The 17027-nt window shown below is 46.4% G+C and overlaps 1 protein-coding gene across 2 annotated transcripts in view; it reads left to right on the forward strand.

Annotated features, from left to right (window-relative positions):
- Window positions 1-17027, forward strand: part of LOC119401576 (actin-histidine N-methyltransferase) — a 75941-nt gene that overhangs the window by 34989 nt on the left and 23925 nt on the right. For both annotated transcript variants that reach the window (XM_037668482.2, XM_037668481.2), the window contains exons 9-10: window positions 13280-13418; window positions 15696-15770. In XM_037668482.2, coding sequence (XP_037524410.1) covers window positions 13280-13418; window positions 15696-15770 — 214 coding nt within the window. The remainder of the gene's footprint in view (window positions 1-13279; window positions 13419-15695; window positions 15771-17027) is intronic.

Below are 17027 nucleotides of genomic sequence, written 5' to 3' on the forward strand. Positions count from 1 at the left end.
ACGCGTTTTTGTGAGTCTTTCCTGGTGCGCCATCTGTTGCGCTTCCGCCATCTCTTCCATCGTATTATGTACGCCTAGGCTCATGAGTTTCTCGTTCGAGGCGCTGTTAGGTATACCTAATGAGTGTTCAACCAGCGAATGTATACTTGGGTTTCAGCGACGAGGTACACGTCAACCGCCGTGGTTTCACTGTGGGCGTGCAGTCGTCGAAATCTTTGACTAGCATGCGCAAGCGGCACTTTTAAGTGCGGATCACTCTAGGGGCCTGACCTGTGGTGTGCTGTCGTATGCCGTCGTCGTATGCTGTTGTAGCTTGGCGTAACGCAGGCAAAACCACGAATAGCGTAGCCACGAATAGCGAAACCACGAATAGCGCGCTCAATATGCTACGAACGTAGCCGTCTGTACATATCGAGCACGCGCTCGCGAAAAAGAGAAGTCTTCTTCCTCTTGTTCTTCGAGCGCCTTGATGATGATAAGGCGGAGCACTTTAGGGGCCCGGCAAAACCACGTATAAAAATAGAAAAGAAAAAAGGAAGCAAGCGAGAAATAGAAAAAGAGGAGGAGGAAAGGGGAAAGATAGGAAGAAAAGTAGAAAGAGCAAGAAAGAGAAAGAAATAGATAAAGAGAGAGGAAGAAATAAATAGAAATAAAGAAAGAAAAAATAACAAAGAAGGCTGCCCAGCTTCGCACTTCAGGCTTGGCCCTGCTACTACGAAGCTGCCTTAAATTTTTCGCACTTCTTGGAACTTAAATTAAGTTCCAAGAAGTGCGAGGCCAAGTGCATGCCCACGCCCGAAGCACATACCCACAAAACAATCTCTTGCAACTTAGTTCCATCACATGGCGCGGACAGACAGAAAAATCGCCTCTGCGCATGCTAGTTATCGATTTGGGCGGCTGTACGGCTCACAACCTACAGCAGCAATTCAACTAGCGACCTAGCAGCAAATCTTGAACGCCTATCAGCGATATTAGTACGGTGATTTACTGGAATTTCGACATACTCAATACACACGTTCGATTCGCATAAAACAATGACCGTTTGACCTAGCCGGCTGAGTGATATTTAAGCCAAATGTGGGGAGCAAGGGCGTAGCCAGGGGGAGGGGGGGGTTGGGGGGTTCACCCCTCCCCCGAAATTTTTCACTTTTGCTTGCGTATATATACACGCACAAATACAAACACATGCACGAACATACATAAAGTATGGTTGAACCCTCCCGAAAAAAATTTCTCGCTACGCCTCTGGTGGGGAGGACCAATTCGAAGCGCGTGCAAATGAAATGCTCAGCTATGTTTTAGTGACTGCTCTGTTGAGCAACGTTTTCATCGGACTGCTCATGCAAAAGCCTTTGTGAGAGAGAGCGAACATATTCCTTTAAGACAGTTAAAAAAACTCTCTGAGACGAAAGACACCCTTTACACTATTACAAAAGGTACTGCCTCATCATTCCCCCGTGTTTTTTCTTTTTTTTTCTCCGGGAGAGAACACGCCGCGTGATTTGTTGACATAGTTGGGCGCAGTTATGCGAGAGTAAACAGCATTCGTCAACGGCGCGAGGTCTGAAAGAACAGTACCGCCATCAAGGCTTTTTTCATCAAACTGCGCAGTATGATATATATATATATATATATATATATATATATATATATATATATATATATATATATATATATATATATATATATATATATACTCAGCAGTCTCGCTTCTAAACTGCATGAAAGAACTGGCGCTATTAAGCCTTCCTCCAATTTTTGTGTGTAATATTCGTTGTTTTGCCAGCGTTCGTAGATGTACAAATGAGCACCTTCCATATCCTTTACAAGTGTCAACAACGCTATGCTATTACACTGCGATGCACCCAAGTGCCTTTTAGTGTCGCCTGCAGCGTCTGCGTTTGTCTAAGCTCTTCTTTATTACGGTGCCGTGCTTGTGTTTCTAGAACTTATCTTTCCGTCTGAGCAATTCCGTGCAGTGCAGCGAAGGCTATAGGGTGAAGTAGCGTTAGCGAGGCTGTGCTTTCCAGGTTAAGGGGCCGCACATCATGTCGTTTTATTAACAGCAAAACTGTTCTTAGTCCACCCTTCGCCGGCACCGTCGCATTTAGGGGTGTGCGAATATTCGAAAATTTCGAATGACGATTCGAATAGCGCATATTCAAATTGTCGAATATTTTTCGAATAATTTTCGAATAATTTTCGAATAATCAGAAGTCAGAACCGACGGGAAGACCCCGAAGGAACGGCGCGTTGGAGGAGCGAATGATAATTTTTGATCTTTTAATCAGTGCAGTACTAAGATGCGTGCAGGTCAAGCTTTTACGAGACTATGTAAGTTTTAATCTTCACCGGATGAAGGAATTTTTCTTTAAACCCCACTTTCGCCGAAGTGAATGTGTCCTCAATCCGCTACCATTATAATGGGATTAATGACATTCATTCATGAAACATTATTTACCTTTTAGGTCTCAGTGTTACTTAAAAGCTGGTGACAAAGTACCACCTCGAACACTGAAGTAATGGCTGTATTCGCCAAACAGTTAAAAATACCTGGAACGCTCTAGTCGCTCCTGTATGCGACCTTACCTCAGTTTACATAATTCTGGTACCTTTGGTTGGTTAAATGTAACGATAATGTTAGTTTATCAAAGTTTGTGAACATTTGTTTGAAATAAAAAGGTTTCCAGGCCTCTCTCGAAAATGCTTGCCTTACTATTCGAGAACTATTCGAATAGTATTCAAGTCGTATTCAATTCGGTACGGTCACTATTCGTTTCGCGTTCGATTCGGTTCTAAATTTCACTATTCGCACACCCCCTAGTCGTAACGTTTAGCGCTGGAGACGGGCATGTCAATCACAGCAGCAGCGCAACGCTGCGTCGTTCCAGTGCATCGGTGATGGTAAGACGCGCTTCGGTCGAGTGGGGGCGGGGGAGTAGGAATGGCTCACGGCTGCACTGTATGCCAGAGCTTAATAGTATACGTTGCTGGGCTAGTTGGTTCATAATCTTCAAAATTGGGTAGCGCGAAATCGACAAGGACTACGAAGGACACTGTGTTCCTTCGTAGTCCTTGTCGATTTCGCGCTAGCCAAATTTTTTTTCTGTGGTTATTAAGGAAAGGAAAAAGGCACCTAATTTCTGTCTGCCTATAGGCGACACGGCGCAGTGCCTTGTAGGGGTGGGGGTAAGAGCCAGAGCTTCCAGCGCGGTCATGAGTGCACAATAAAGAGCTGTGATACAACACAGAAATGCTTAGAAAACACTTGCAAAACATATGCGCGAACGTCACTTTATATAAATTCTCTTTTGGTGACTTGCGATGCTCATGCACCGTTGTCTCAGGTTGTGGCTGAGTAAAGGTGGATTGTAATTCTTATTCGAGTCACCGACTTTAGGTGTCTACAAGTTCGGGCATTATTAAGTGCACTTGAAGAGTGCGCTTGCTTATTGCGATTACAGTAAATGTCACTGCATATCTCAACGTCGGCACGCCTCGTAGCCTTATTACATGCTGCAGGGAACTACGATACGTTGAGAGTGTGGTGGCAAAATGCGCGCGGTGATGCTTGAAGCGATAGAGTGCTGGCCAGCGCACGGGAAATGCTTTCGGCGACGTCCAAGAAACAGCGGGAACATTGAGCTTATTTTTTTTCATTTCTCCAACGTGAATCACACAACCCGAAATGCGCCTGCTTGCTAATAGGAGAACGTACTCCGTGTACTGTGTTCCTGAATCGCCCAGTTTATATGTATTTGATGGGAGGGGAGTGCGTTTGTTCGAAGTAATGCAGGCACGTGGCGAAGCTCTCAGCTCAATGTGCTTCTTGCGAGCGGCGTGTTTAGTAACGCTTTCCGAATTGGGTCTCTTTTGCGTAGGCGACAGTTGGAGGGTTTGTACACGGACGTGACTGAAATGAGGTCGTGTGTGAAAAGGCTTTTTTCGGTTGTTGACAAGCGAATCCTCCCCTGATACTTTGTGAGCATATGAGTTACGATCTTACGTTTAATTGTCCTCCTAATAAAAAAAAAATCACTGTCCCTTTCACGCCTGGCTTTTCGCGGACGATGCCGCCGCCTCCGAAAATCTCTAACAATACACGGTTCGCTTGCTAAAATATTGCAATGAATCGCTTTATATTGATAAACTGTACTTTGAGAGCTCTAATGTCGCGAATTTCACCATCCTAGGTTTCTTAATACAGGAGAAAATCAAGGATCAGGTCTCATTGTTAAATTTCGCTACGAAATATCCGCGCGTCATATGTCACGAATTTCAAGGTATATTTTTTTTTTCGTATTTTGGCGGCATTGGCTCAACCAACATTCTTGAAACATAGTATGGTAAGTCTCTGTCCCCCTCAGAGGGCGATGTACTTCATTTTTACAGATTAGGAAGTACGTCTGTAGGCCGTAGCAGACGCTGTCAAAATCTACGGCGTCGCGGTCACTGGCGCGGGCAATTTCAAAGTGGCGTCGCCACCCGGATTTGCTTTTTGCGCGTTTTCTCGCTTACCACGCATCCCCTCGCGGTAAACGTGGTCATTTTGGTATTGTGAAAGAGTAAATGGCTAGTACGAGTAAAATAGTTTTCTCTCTCTTGTGTCCCTTTAAAAGCTGAACTTTGAAATGAGCTGCAAGCTACAATTGTTTTAAATCTAATGTAACACTGTTAATAATCCTTGCGCTACCGCTGTATTCATCGTACAGAAACCAACGCGCCTTAAGAAATTTAGACACTTGCTGCAAACTCGTAGCACCTTACATAACATGAAGCCGCGTTATTCAAATTAGAAGTGGTTATCCATCTATCCATCTTTGAAGCGCTTGATTTGGCGGGCCATTCACCCCGCGAGCAATCTGGCTAGTTTTCTACTATTGATCCATTGAAATCTAGACATAAGATCTGATTAGGCCTGTATTGTGTATGGGTTTACCTTACCTGTTACCGGCATCTGCAAGGTTTTGAGATGTGTAGGCCTCAGCGCTAAGTTACAGTATTCCCAGCCTTTGTCTAGGATAAACCCGTGATTGCCTTAAGATGTTGCTTGGCTCGATTATTACGAAGTTCTAATTGGTGTTGGCGTACAACCGCGAGACGCGGGATGCAATTCCACGTATGCGACTTGCCACACAAACGTTTCACAAGCAGCCGCGATGCATCAAGCTCTCAGCGTATTGTGGAATGCATTGAAATACTTGTACCACTGATGAACTTGCAGCGCACAACCTGCACCGCAGCACGCAACCTGCTCCGCGCGGAGTAGCGATCTTCCGTGTCAATAGTCAACGGGTGTTTGTTGTACCTGCTACACTGCATATAGTGCTGTTATTAATTTATTTGGCGTGTCGATGCTTTTGATTCATTCATTGATTTGATTCACTGAACTTCTGATTGATTCACGTAGCGCCTACGCTTGTGATTGCCCTAATACGCAAACATAATGGAACTGGAAAAGATGGAGGAATTTTATTATGTTCTGTTTAGTGATCTCAGTTCAACACATTTCATGAATATTTTCATTTAATAGGTACAATGCACTCTAATGTGATTCAACCAGGACATGCGCACTTAAATAAACACTGCAAGCGGCTACAAATCACAATAGTAAATGCAGAACCAATGCCTTCTACTGCATGACACACTTACGCAATCAAACACAAAAATGGGTTTATGATGCTCATTGAAATTGGCGAAGCTCGGTTAGACCGTGCGAAAACGAAAACCGAAGCCTGGAAGCTGTCGAAAAACCATAACAAGTGTGATCGGTGATGTGTGCGTATTGTGGACTGAGACGATAAGTATTATCTGCCAAGTGACTCAGTTAACTCGCCATATAATATAACAGATGTATTTAGCGATAACTCACCTTGATTAAATTCTCCCGCGGGAACCCCGTACTTCCATGGTTGGCGACGCCCTCTAGTGGATGCTTCAGTGTCCCACGCAGAGGGACGTAACGTGCAAAGACTGTGACGTCATTTGTGGGATCACCCACCGTTTGTCCAGCACTACGTCGTGGTGCAAGCTTAAGTAAAGTAACCTTGATCGCACTGGTTTCCCGGAAGACACGTGTCCTGATCAACCGGTGTGATGCTACGGTGTCTTCTTTCTGTGCTTCGCCAGCCGGAACAGTTGTAATCGATCCGCAAAGTTATCTAAACGAAGATATATTTACGATGCGCGTGAGTTGAAGACCTGATCGCCGTCCTAGTCATCGCGCTTTCACGAAGTCTTTTCGCAGCATGACTTCGTAAAACTGAGCCTATGCTTCAGGCACGGAATCTTCAACTCATTACTAAGATAAGCGTGGCGTCTCGGCTTTCAGAGCTTTTTTTCGTCTACGACGTTCTTTGTTGGTTGTTCACTGGAGGAAGTGATCCGAGGCCTGGTTGTTTCGGTTGTGGACGTGACGCCGCTTTTCGTTGGTCATTTCTCTGCAGACTTCGCTTAGCCCGATATCATCTCAGGTCGCAGACACACCGACGCGCGGGAGGGATAGGAGTCTGTCCGTCAACCACAGTTCCACCGACGCATTCGCAGAGTAAAACACCGTTGTCCATTGTACATAAGCAAGCAGCCTCACCTCTTCCGCACGAAACTTCTTTGCGTGAAAATCGCGGGAAAAATATCACGCAACTCAAAAGGCGAAGTAAACGAAAAAAATAAGGGAGTTCTCTTTTTTTTAATTTGTTCCGGTAACGATATGGAGTAAACCTTATCTTGTTCTTTTTGGGGGATACCTTAACGAATTTCACCACGACGCGATAAGATAATTAGCTGAACTTACTCCGTTGGCCGCTCCGTGCGGATTGTCGTATAGTGCATGCTTCCATCACGGCAGGAAAAGAAGATAGGCCTCGTTGTCAAGGTACACGTGCATGTGCTCGAACCATGCGTACCTCCTGTACGCTAGCGCGAACAACGGCATTTGGTAGACTGATGTTCGTGTAGAAGAAGTCCCCCACGTTGGGCGCCAAACCGCGGCACTCGCGTTTGACAACAAGAGAGGAGGTTGTGTACGCATGAAAGGAAGAGAGAGGCAGAGAGAGAGAGAGAAATACAGAGAGAGTGAAAACCTTTCTCCGACGGTGGCGTCTGACCGCGGTGTTAGCGAACTCTTGCTTCCGAGTGTGGATTCCGAACTCGCTTTTTCTCCTCCGGACCGGACGGCCGGCAGATGCCGTAGCGAATCGCATGCCGTCGTCGAAGTACGTTCGGGCATTCCATTCGCCGCTGCTTCTCGTCCGCCTCTCCCTTTCCCTTTTTCGTGCCGGCTCCCATGATTTAGTGGTTGTCTTGAAAGGAAGCTAAACAACTGAAATGTTATGAATTTGCTTTCCTCTTGTTCACTTTTACGCTTCGACCTGGCGCGGAGGTTACGAACTCCACGTGAACGCAGAGAGCCGCAGTGACAAGTGGAATTACGAAACTGTACGCGGTAGGAGATGATGTGCTCACGGATTGGGGTACCTCTAACTCTTTCTTTCTCTCTCCTCTCAATATATATTATATATATATATATATATATATATATATAGCGCCAACGTAGCATCAGGCCGAAGCTACGTTGGCGCTTATCGTCATTACACTAAAGAAAAACGCCAGGCCTGCGCTGAAACCGCAGCACAGTCACAGCGAAAGCTGGAAGAGCGGCGGTTCTAGAGCCGTTGTAAACTCTCTTGGGGCTACAATACAAGTACACTAGAAAGATGCCCACTACGCCATAAATCACAATTTTTGTGAAGTTCGGAAGCACTTACTAAGCCATTGTTCGTCATTCTGCGGAGAAGCGAGGCACCAGCTACACATCTGTAAGGCATTATGTGCACTTTGTTGACGCGACGACTGATGACGATGAAGAATTATGGCTCAGCCCTTTGTAATGGGTTGGAAGCTTTAAACGGCCCACCAGTTATGTAATTTGCATTGGGTGACGCCCGCTCGCTATTTCCCTCTCCCGTCATGCTGTATAACATACGTTGACGTGGGAGAGAGACGGGGGGGGTGGGGGCGAAGAACTTTACTGAGACCCCGAGGAATGGATCATGCCCTTATGGGCTTCCTTGGCAACCAATAAAAGTGCACTAGCGAGGAACCCACTACGCTCTAAATCATTGTAATTTTACTGAGACCCCGCGGAAATGGATCGTGCACTTATGGGCTTCCTTGGCAACCAATACACGTGCACTTGCGAGGAACCCACTACGCTATAAAGCATTGTAATTTTACTGAGACCCCGAGGAGAGAGAGAGAAGAGGGAGAAAGGAAAGACAGGGAGGTTAACCAGAAGCAGTCTCCGGTTTGCTACCCTGCACGTGGGAAGGGGAAGGGGGATGTAAAAGAATGAAAGAGAAGAAGAAGAGTTTGTGACGACCGAAATACAACAACAACAAAACAAACAAAACAAACGAAGTCATAACCGCAGTCCAAGTACTACACAGCACCATTTTCTTCCAGCAGTACAGTTTGACATTGAGTCCGGTTGCGTGGAGAAACCTCAACAACGCCCTCAGAGCGGCTTGCGCTGAAGACCGGGTAGGCCAGGGCCCTAGGATTTTGTTCTCCGTGAGAGGGCGGTTGTCCAGCTGGCTAATGCGGCTGAGAGGCCGTTCTTTCGAGCTGAAGCGGGCGCACTCACAGAGAAGGTGCGCGACTGTTTCGCTGCACCCGCAGACTTCACACGACGGGCTCTCAGCCATTCCAATAATATACGAATAGGCATTTGAGAAGGCCACTCCAAGCCCATAGACGGACCAGTAGGGTAGAGTCACGTCGTGATAAGGTGGACGGGATGCGTAATTCAAGATCAGGGTCCAAGGCATGCAGCCGTGCACTTGTAAATGTAGATGATGACTTCCACAAGTCCAACGTTATGCGACGAGCTAGCATACGAAGTTCTCTTGCGGCGTCCGATTCTTGACAGGGGAATGGTGACACTGCTGACACCGTCATGAGCGGATCGGGCAGCTGCATCCGCTTGGTCATTTCCCTGAATGCCGCAGTGACTAGGCAGCCACTGGAATACTACTCGGTTGCCCTTCTTCTATTGCTTCATGGTGGATTTGCCTGATTTCCGCGACGAGCTGCTCATGTGCGCCATGACGTAAAGCGGAGAGTAGACTTTGGAGGGCTGCTTTGCTATCGCAGAAGAGACCACGAATTAGGTGTCTGCTCCATGACAAAATTTCCTCGGGGTCGAGGAAATGGATCATGCGCCGCTTCCTTGGCAACCAAGACAAGTGCACTTGCGAGGAACCCACGCATTGTAAATTTTGAGAAGTAGGGCAGCAGGCACTGTGCCATTTTTCGTCATTCTACGGAGAGCGTTGGTACCTGCTAAACGCATGTAAGGCATTATGCGCACTTTGTTGATGCTGTGCCTGATGACGACGAAGAATTATGGCAGAGCCTTCTGTAATGGGTTGGGAGCATTCAACAACCTATTCGTTGCGCAATTCGCATTGTGTGATACAGAATTCGCGCTGTGCGACGCTTGGTGCTTATTTTATATATTGCATAGGCTAATCCCGACATGAAGCCTGTATAGTATATATATATATATATATATCTATATATATATATTCTGTATTCGTCAGTGTATGGCCACCACCACGCGTCATGTCAATTGCTATTGTTTGTTTGGTCTGTACCGAGTGTGCTGTATTTATTGGACTTACGAGACGTTATCATTGTACACGCATGTACTGATACGTCGTGCGTACCACTGTTGTATGCGGGCTTACGGCTTGATATTGTAACGTGGTTGTTACGGCGAAGGACCCAAAATTCAAGCCGGTAAAGATGAAACATTTTTATTGGGCGAACCTGTGCCCGGGAAAAGAATGCCTCAATGTACAGCGTGAATCACATCTCAGGTGAACACCTTATTAGTGTTTAAGTCGGTAAAACTGGAACGTTTGTTCTAATTTACGAGGGAAATGTTTGTTATATGACGCCTAATCATGGTGTTCGTATAAACAACAGTAATTTTCCGAATTATGTATTAGATATCTGCTTCAGTGAGGTCTTTAATACTAATGATGGGTTCACCTTAGATGTAGACGTCTCTATACGAGCAACGCTCGCTGTGCAATGTAATGGCGATCACGGACGTCGATAATCCGATGGTCGTTGCAAACATTGTCTTTTCTTCACGAGTGATCGAAAATTCCAGCGTTATCATTGGCGCTTGCGTTATCTCTGGAATAAACCTGAGTACACTCGTCGTGCGGGCAATCTTATCGGAACAGTCTGAAATTTTCACGAAGTTTTCACGAACATTCAGGAGCGGCATGAGCCGAGTGGCTGTAACAGTTTTTTGTGGGTGAAGCCCGATCGCATAAAAATAAAGAAATGCGCGCTCGTTGAAATATATTGTCTGTCGACCTGCGAGAATTCTCTCAGGAATGGGCAGCCGTACCCACATGACTGCAGACAGAGGTTGTCGCCGACTATAGCGTGACGCGCGCTTAATGGAAGCGGAGAGGCACGGCGTGTTCTCGCTAAAGAGGGTTTCACTTAGTGTTCAGGCGCTATGCAAGCGGCCCCAGGCACCTGACGTGTACAAATTGCTCGGCGTGTTTACAGCGCTCCGGTGGCAGCAAACTTTTAATTCACGTTTCAGCGCGGCTCCTAGTTTCGCGTGCTTCAACTCGATCGATTACAGAGAGAGTTGAGTAACCCGTGATTGCCTTAGACGGCGCGCGCCCCTTAATAAAAGCGTTCATGCGACGCTTGATTCTTCCGTAATGCTGCGCTGCGCTGGGCAGGGTCTTATCGGGTGGTTAGCGGGATGCAACTGTGTGGGAGTTTTCTGAGGAGATGTGTAAGTTCGCGTGCGCGGCACTTGCGACACTGTGTTTTAAGGTAGCTCACCGAGTGGTATTACGATAGGTGATATGCGTAACGCTACAGGACAGAAAGGGAGTGGTTTGGACCAGTGAACAGTTAGGGTTGCCTAATATACTGCCACGCGCCCTTATTTTTTTTTTAAAGCGAAAGCCTTAGATGCCTCATGGAACACGAAAATTGACCGTCGGTGTCAACGCGAGTGATGCAAAAAGTCATCATCTCGCGATGACGTCAACATATGACGTCAGAAATCGACAAATGTTGTGACGTAATTATAACGTAACATCACCTGACGTCACATGATGATGTTATCACACGACATCGTTCCTTGGTCAAAGGTGGGCCGATCACGGAGGCAATCCAAAATCAGCTGGGGTTCAGAAAGCTCGCAATGCTTCCAATGCTGGAGGCAGTGCAAAACCACGTTAGGTGCATAAAGCTTTCGGAAAGGGGCGCGTTACGATGAATACATCGACTGAGAAGAGGAAGAAGACGGCTTTCGCCTTCGAGTCTTTCTTGGCTAATGCATAAGAAACTCTGCGAGCTTTTTTTTCTTCCTCTGTTTGGATGTGATTGAGTTTCACCCGCAAAAAGCTGTTAGCATCTCTAGGCGCAAGCCGCACCACAGTGCTGAAAAGCTACGCGACTGCTTCAGATAGTACTGTCAATATGCGCGCAGGACGCGAGCATGTGAAGTTTATTCGGGAGCTCGCGTGAGCACTAGCGATAGCGCTGGAAGGTTCGATGACTGATGTATAAAAGACGACGCGTTCTGCCGACGATTAGATTACTCGATGGCTGATGACCGTTCTCGCCGCTACCAAGGTACAACGTGTATCGCTTGTACGTTGATTTTTAATGTTTCTGGGAGAATTTCGCCCAATAAAAAGGGCCGTATTTCCCAGCCTTACTGCAGCCTTCTTCACCGTCACAGACACGTGAATATACTGTAGCTAAGATAATGATACCCGTAATAATATCTGACGTTTAACGTCCCAAAACCACGACATCATCACGAGGCACGCCGTAGTGGAGGGCTCCGGAAATTTCGACCATCTGTTGTTCTTTAACGTGCGGTGACATCGCACAGTGCTTCTAGCATTTCGCCTCCGTCGAAATGCGACTGCCGCGGCCGGGATTGAAACCGCGACTTTCGGGTCAGCAGTCGAGCACCGTAACCGACATTACCGCGGCGGTCTAATGATACCCGTTACCAGGCTTGAACACTTCAAACGAATTAAAACCACGTTGAGGTTGGTGATTGGAGACGGTGCCTGCGAAATTGCAATCAGAAGACGCACCCGCGCGCCGCGAGGACTGTAGAAATTCAACAAAGAAAGCCTCACGCTTTCCAGCAAGACACGTGTTCGGGCAAGTTGGTTGATACTTGATGCGAAACAAAGGAGCGCTAAGAAACGGGGACATAAACAGGAGGCACACAGGACGTTATCACGAATGTTATCGCCCTTTCTGGTTGGCGTTATAAATATTCATGTTTTTTTTTGTTTTTTTTTTTCAATAAACCTCAGTTGAGCGCCTGTCCCTGTGTGCCTCCTGTTGATGTTCCCGTTTCTTAGCGCTCGTTTGTTTCGCATCAAGCTCTCTAGTTTGTGGAGAGCTACGCTGCTAAGAACGTGAGTGAGGGTCGAATTCCCGTCATGGAGGAAGGAAACAGGAGGGAGCATTGCGCAGGGCGATAAAAAGAAAGAAAGAAAGAAAGAAAGAAAGAAAGAAAGAAAGAAAGAAACTTCGCTTTCCCGCATTTTCCTCATAGCGCAAGGACTCTTACTTTTTCTCTTTCTTTTTCTTTTTTTTGCCGAGTGTAAGACATCAAATATAGTTACACTGGTGATTATTTTCTTTGGGTACTGACACGAACATTTTCAGTTGTCGTTTTTTTTTTTTTTTTTGCCTGAAATGAAAGGCGAAGCCCTCGAGAGCCTAGAAAAGGTTGTGCTCAGCGCGAGTGCGCCCTGAAAAAGTAATTACAGTATGTTTTTAAAAGCCAGTTTCGGTTCCTACTGTACCTTGACGTCACAACACGGTATGAGCTTCTCGTCACGTGCTGGCGCAATATATAGTGACGTTTCCATGGTCCGCTCCGCACCGTGGCTTTTGATGACGCAGCAAGCGGCCATCTTGGAAGTTTTCGTACCTAACGTCATCACAACTAGCCAGACTGCTGCGTGAAGTCACCAGAATTTGTACTTTAGCCTGACGTCAAGCTAGTGTCGATGTCAGTAGTTGCGCCATGGCAAAAATTGACTTTAATATCAAATTAAAATGTCTTATCAGCATTTGCTGAGCTTCACACTTGCTCAGAGCCGTCTCTGCATACAGGAGATTTGTGTGGCAGAGTAAACTCGGCTTTGAAAAAACGTGCCAGTACCCCTTTAAGAGTGAAATCTGTCTTGCGCAGGTGGGCCGTGTCGGCTGTGATGACTCGGCAGAACGCCGTGCCCTTGACGGACACCGCTGGCGGAGATGACGAGGACGGCACGGACGCCATGACTGCGATGGTTCCTCTCTGGGACATGTGCAACCACAGCGAGGGAAAGGTGGGTCGCCATTATACCGTCTCATACGCGGCAGTCATTCGAACAGTCATTCTACGAGCGAGTCGTTGACGTCACTTCCTTTTTGTTCGCTCTTCAAAAATGACGGCGCGTTTTCAAATCTCCGACCAGGTAATGTTTTCAGAATTCATTTCCTCGTAGTCACATTAATGAAGCAACGCGCTTAGATGAGTGCTGACACGTATTTTAAGTGTTTTATTGTGGCGTACTAGAATCGACTGTTTCATCTGCTGTCATGTCGCACGTGGCGCGCGTAAACAACGGTGGGTGAATTGTCCAACGACTTCGATAGCGATTTCTCTGATTTAGGCTGCATGCAGGACGCCGAGTTCACAAACCCATTTAACTGTGTGGACTCGTCGTGATAATGTCCATTGCGGTGGTGCTGGCTTGCGGAGGCTGGGCAACGAGAAATTTAAACTCAAAGTAAAATACTTTGTGCGTGTTCTCTGCCTCCGGTCTGTGGAGAGCTTTTGACGCTGCACATTAAGGAAGCACACAGGCACAGAAGCAAGCGCTATTTGAACGCGATAGCGTTAAAAACTTCATTTCGCATAAATTCCGGCGTCGGCGTCGGCGTCGTTGGTGGTGAACGACAAGTCGGCGCTGTCCGTGAGCGAGAATTCGATGCAAATATCATCGGTTCAAGGGTGAATCGAATGCAGGCCTTCGGCGTTTTAAGTAGGTGTTTTGCTACGGAGCCACGCCAGTGCTTGAAACTGCTTCGAAAAAAAAAAAAAAAAAACGTTATAAGAACTTAATTAGTGGGAGCAGTCTACTTACCGCATGTAATATTGCGTGGCAAAATCGTACAATCGCGCAGCAGGCATCAAGACATGTGAGTTGCTTAACGAGTGGCAGGTTTAAAGCTGCCCACCATTACAGAGTGTGCAGCTGCGCGGATGCGCGTGGCGCCTTGCGTACTCGTAATGGGCTGGTGTTTCGCGAACTTGCAAAAGGAAGAGTTATGGCGTAGTGGGCACTTCGCAAGTGCACCTGCAGTAGGCATTCTAGGATAGCTCGAAACGGCCAGTGCTACGCTCAGAAATGTTCCTTTCCTTGCGATATGTGAAGGTGATGCGCACGGGGGCCCGATTAGGCTATCGCGTTCTACACTTCAAAACGAAGCTAAAGCGTCCTCCAAATTTTGTTTTTTGTTCAGTGCGCTGATTTTTTAATATCCTGGCTCGCAACTAGCTAGCCCAGCAATATAAATGAAATTTATTTCCTCGTATGTTCTTGCATGGTTAATTGCTTATTCTACGCAGACATCACTCAATCGCTGTTATATGTTCAATGATTACCCGATTTTTAGTGTTCACCCTAAGAATATTTTCATACGCGTTCATACACCATCATTTAATTACCTGTACCACAAAATCGCCGACATTGCTGCTTCGCTCTCGGATACACAAAATGTTACAATGATCGCGCAGTGTTCCATTTTGCGTTTGAAATAGGGGAATCCAGTCACGAAATTGTATGTGAAAAACTCTCACTAGACTCCTTACAACCAGGCATACTTCTATCAGATGTTCGCGCTTTAGGTTTTCAATGTTCGCTCGAATAATAATCTCATAGTTTTTATTTGTATTCTGCTCAGTGTACGCTAAGAGCGAAGCAGCCGGATGAGTGCGTGAGACGCTCTAATAACTCCGATTTACGGAAACCTGTACATAAGATTGCGTTGGCGACGTGGACCGAGTCGGAATACTAATGTTCGGCGACGCGTGTTCAGGGGCTCCGTGGCGGGGCCTGCTTTGAAAAAAAGTCGTGTTCGGAGGTGTTCCATATGTAGACGATCTGCTTCGCATGCATAATCGGGTGGCAGTGGCGGCGTCGGCTTCGCACGCCGCGTAAGATGTGGCTTTCAACGCCGTTTGACAGAAGAAATACCAATAAAACAGAAAACGGCATACGCGAAGACGTGGGCGTTACCTGAATGCACGAGTTTGTATAATATATACGATTGGTCTGGAGACGCTAAAGCAGCAGTATTGTAACGGACCAGTTGGTTCTGCGATATAATGGAACAGTGCTCTGAAATAGGACATACTTGCTTCAACAGTGACATGCAGGACTAAACTTTTTTGCACTATGCCAGCGTTCAGTTATGAGCTGAATTCTTGTTGTTTCGACTGTTGTGAGTCGTATTTTGCTTACGGATCTACTGATGGAACGTATCGGTGTGGTGAACATAAAAGAAAATATATGCGAGATGTCGTATTTTGCGAAGATCGTCTTTATCTTTTTATGCAGGTCTTGACTGATTACGATATATCAGCCAATATGCTACGTTGCTACGCCATGCGGGACTTCGAGAAAGGCCAGGAGGTACGTGTTCGCGCTCTATCATGTGTGTATGTTTCCGCAGGTGTCCCTGTGTAATTTTAAGTGTTGGTGTGTGTTGACGTGTTTATCCCTTTGTGTGCCGCCTTCTGTGTGTGTTTGTGTGTTTTTTTTGTGTACGCTTAGGTGTAGGCTTATCTGTGTGTGTTTCTCCTTCATGTGTTCGTGTGTGTTGTCGCAGGTATACTTTTGTGCATGTTCTTCTCTGTGCGTGTTTATTTCTGCGTGTGTTTGTGGTTCTTTACATGCACACGTTTGTGTATAGGCTTGTATGTGCGTGTGTGCTTTCTGCATGTCTTTGTCTTCGTGTTTGCATGTGTGCTTGTGCGTCATAGTATGTGTTTTCTGCTTTTTTGTATGTGCGTGTGCACACTTGAGCATGTGTGATCGTTATTTTGCTGGGATAGCTAGAAAAAAATGTTAATGCGTCCCTTAGTGTAATTCCATCAAGCCCTCTAGGTGCAAATAATATAAAAATGAAGTGCAGCGAAAATACTTCCCGCTTAACGTTGCCGCCATGGCCGTGACCGTTACCTCGATATGCGCGCAGAAATTCAAATGTAACAGCCGGTCCGCCATTTATACTTATTTCTCATAATGCCGTTTCTCTCTTTCCCGCGAGAACTGTAGCGGTCATACACTTTGCAAAAGCATCTTCCCACTATATAAACATTTGCGCGTTGTTTACCTTCAGCAATATTTCAAAACCCTCAAGACGGCTCGCAAGCGCGCGCTTCTGTGCTCCAAGCATTATGAAGTCATGCAGCAGTGCGGGTTGTTTGTTCCTGAGTCTGCGTTAATATCATAAAACTTGACGCAAAGTAGTTTTTATCCGCGCAGTCCGTCGCCGACTTAGAGCGCTTTATGGTGTTAGCGGAAGCTTAGGCTGTTTGCAGCAATCGAGCGTTGGTGGCGAACCTGAATATCTCGAATGAAAAGACGATTATGGAGCCAGTTCTCATCTGTCTGTCTTGCACGTCTTCAAAAGAAAGCGACGTCCTCGCAAACACGAGTAATAGAGCTTAGTTTCCTCGTTTTTTTTTTTTCGCTAGAGTAACAATCACTGCAATATGTATGGCGGGCGGGAGCGGTGACATCCCTGGCATTTGAGTTTGAGCTTGGCTCTTGAGTTAAATGGGCCACGAGTTTTTTCATAGCGGGTCTGGAGAGCTCGGTTATTTCTTGTCGTGGGATGTTGCGCCGACTTTGTGCGCTCACTCAGCAGAGCGTGAGCGGCACGCG

Source organism: Rhipicephalus sanguineus, chromosome 8 (genome assembly GCF_013339695.2).
Source record: "Rhipicephalus sanguineus isolate Rsan-2018 chromosome 8, BIME_Rsan_1.4, whole genome shotgun sequence".
In the NCBI taxonomy this organism is placed as follows: Eukaryota; Metazoa; Arthropoda; class Arachnida; order Ixodida; family Ixodidae; genus Rhipicephalus; species Rhipicephalus sanguineus.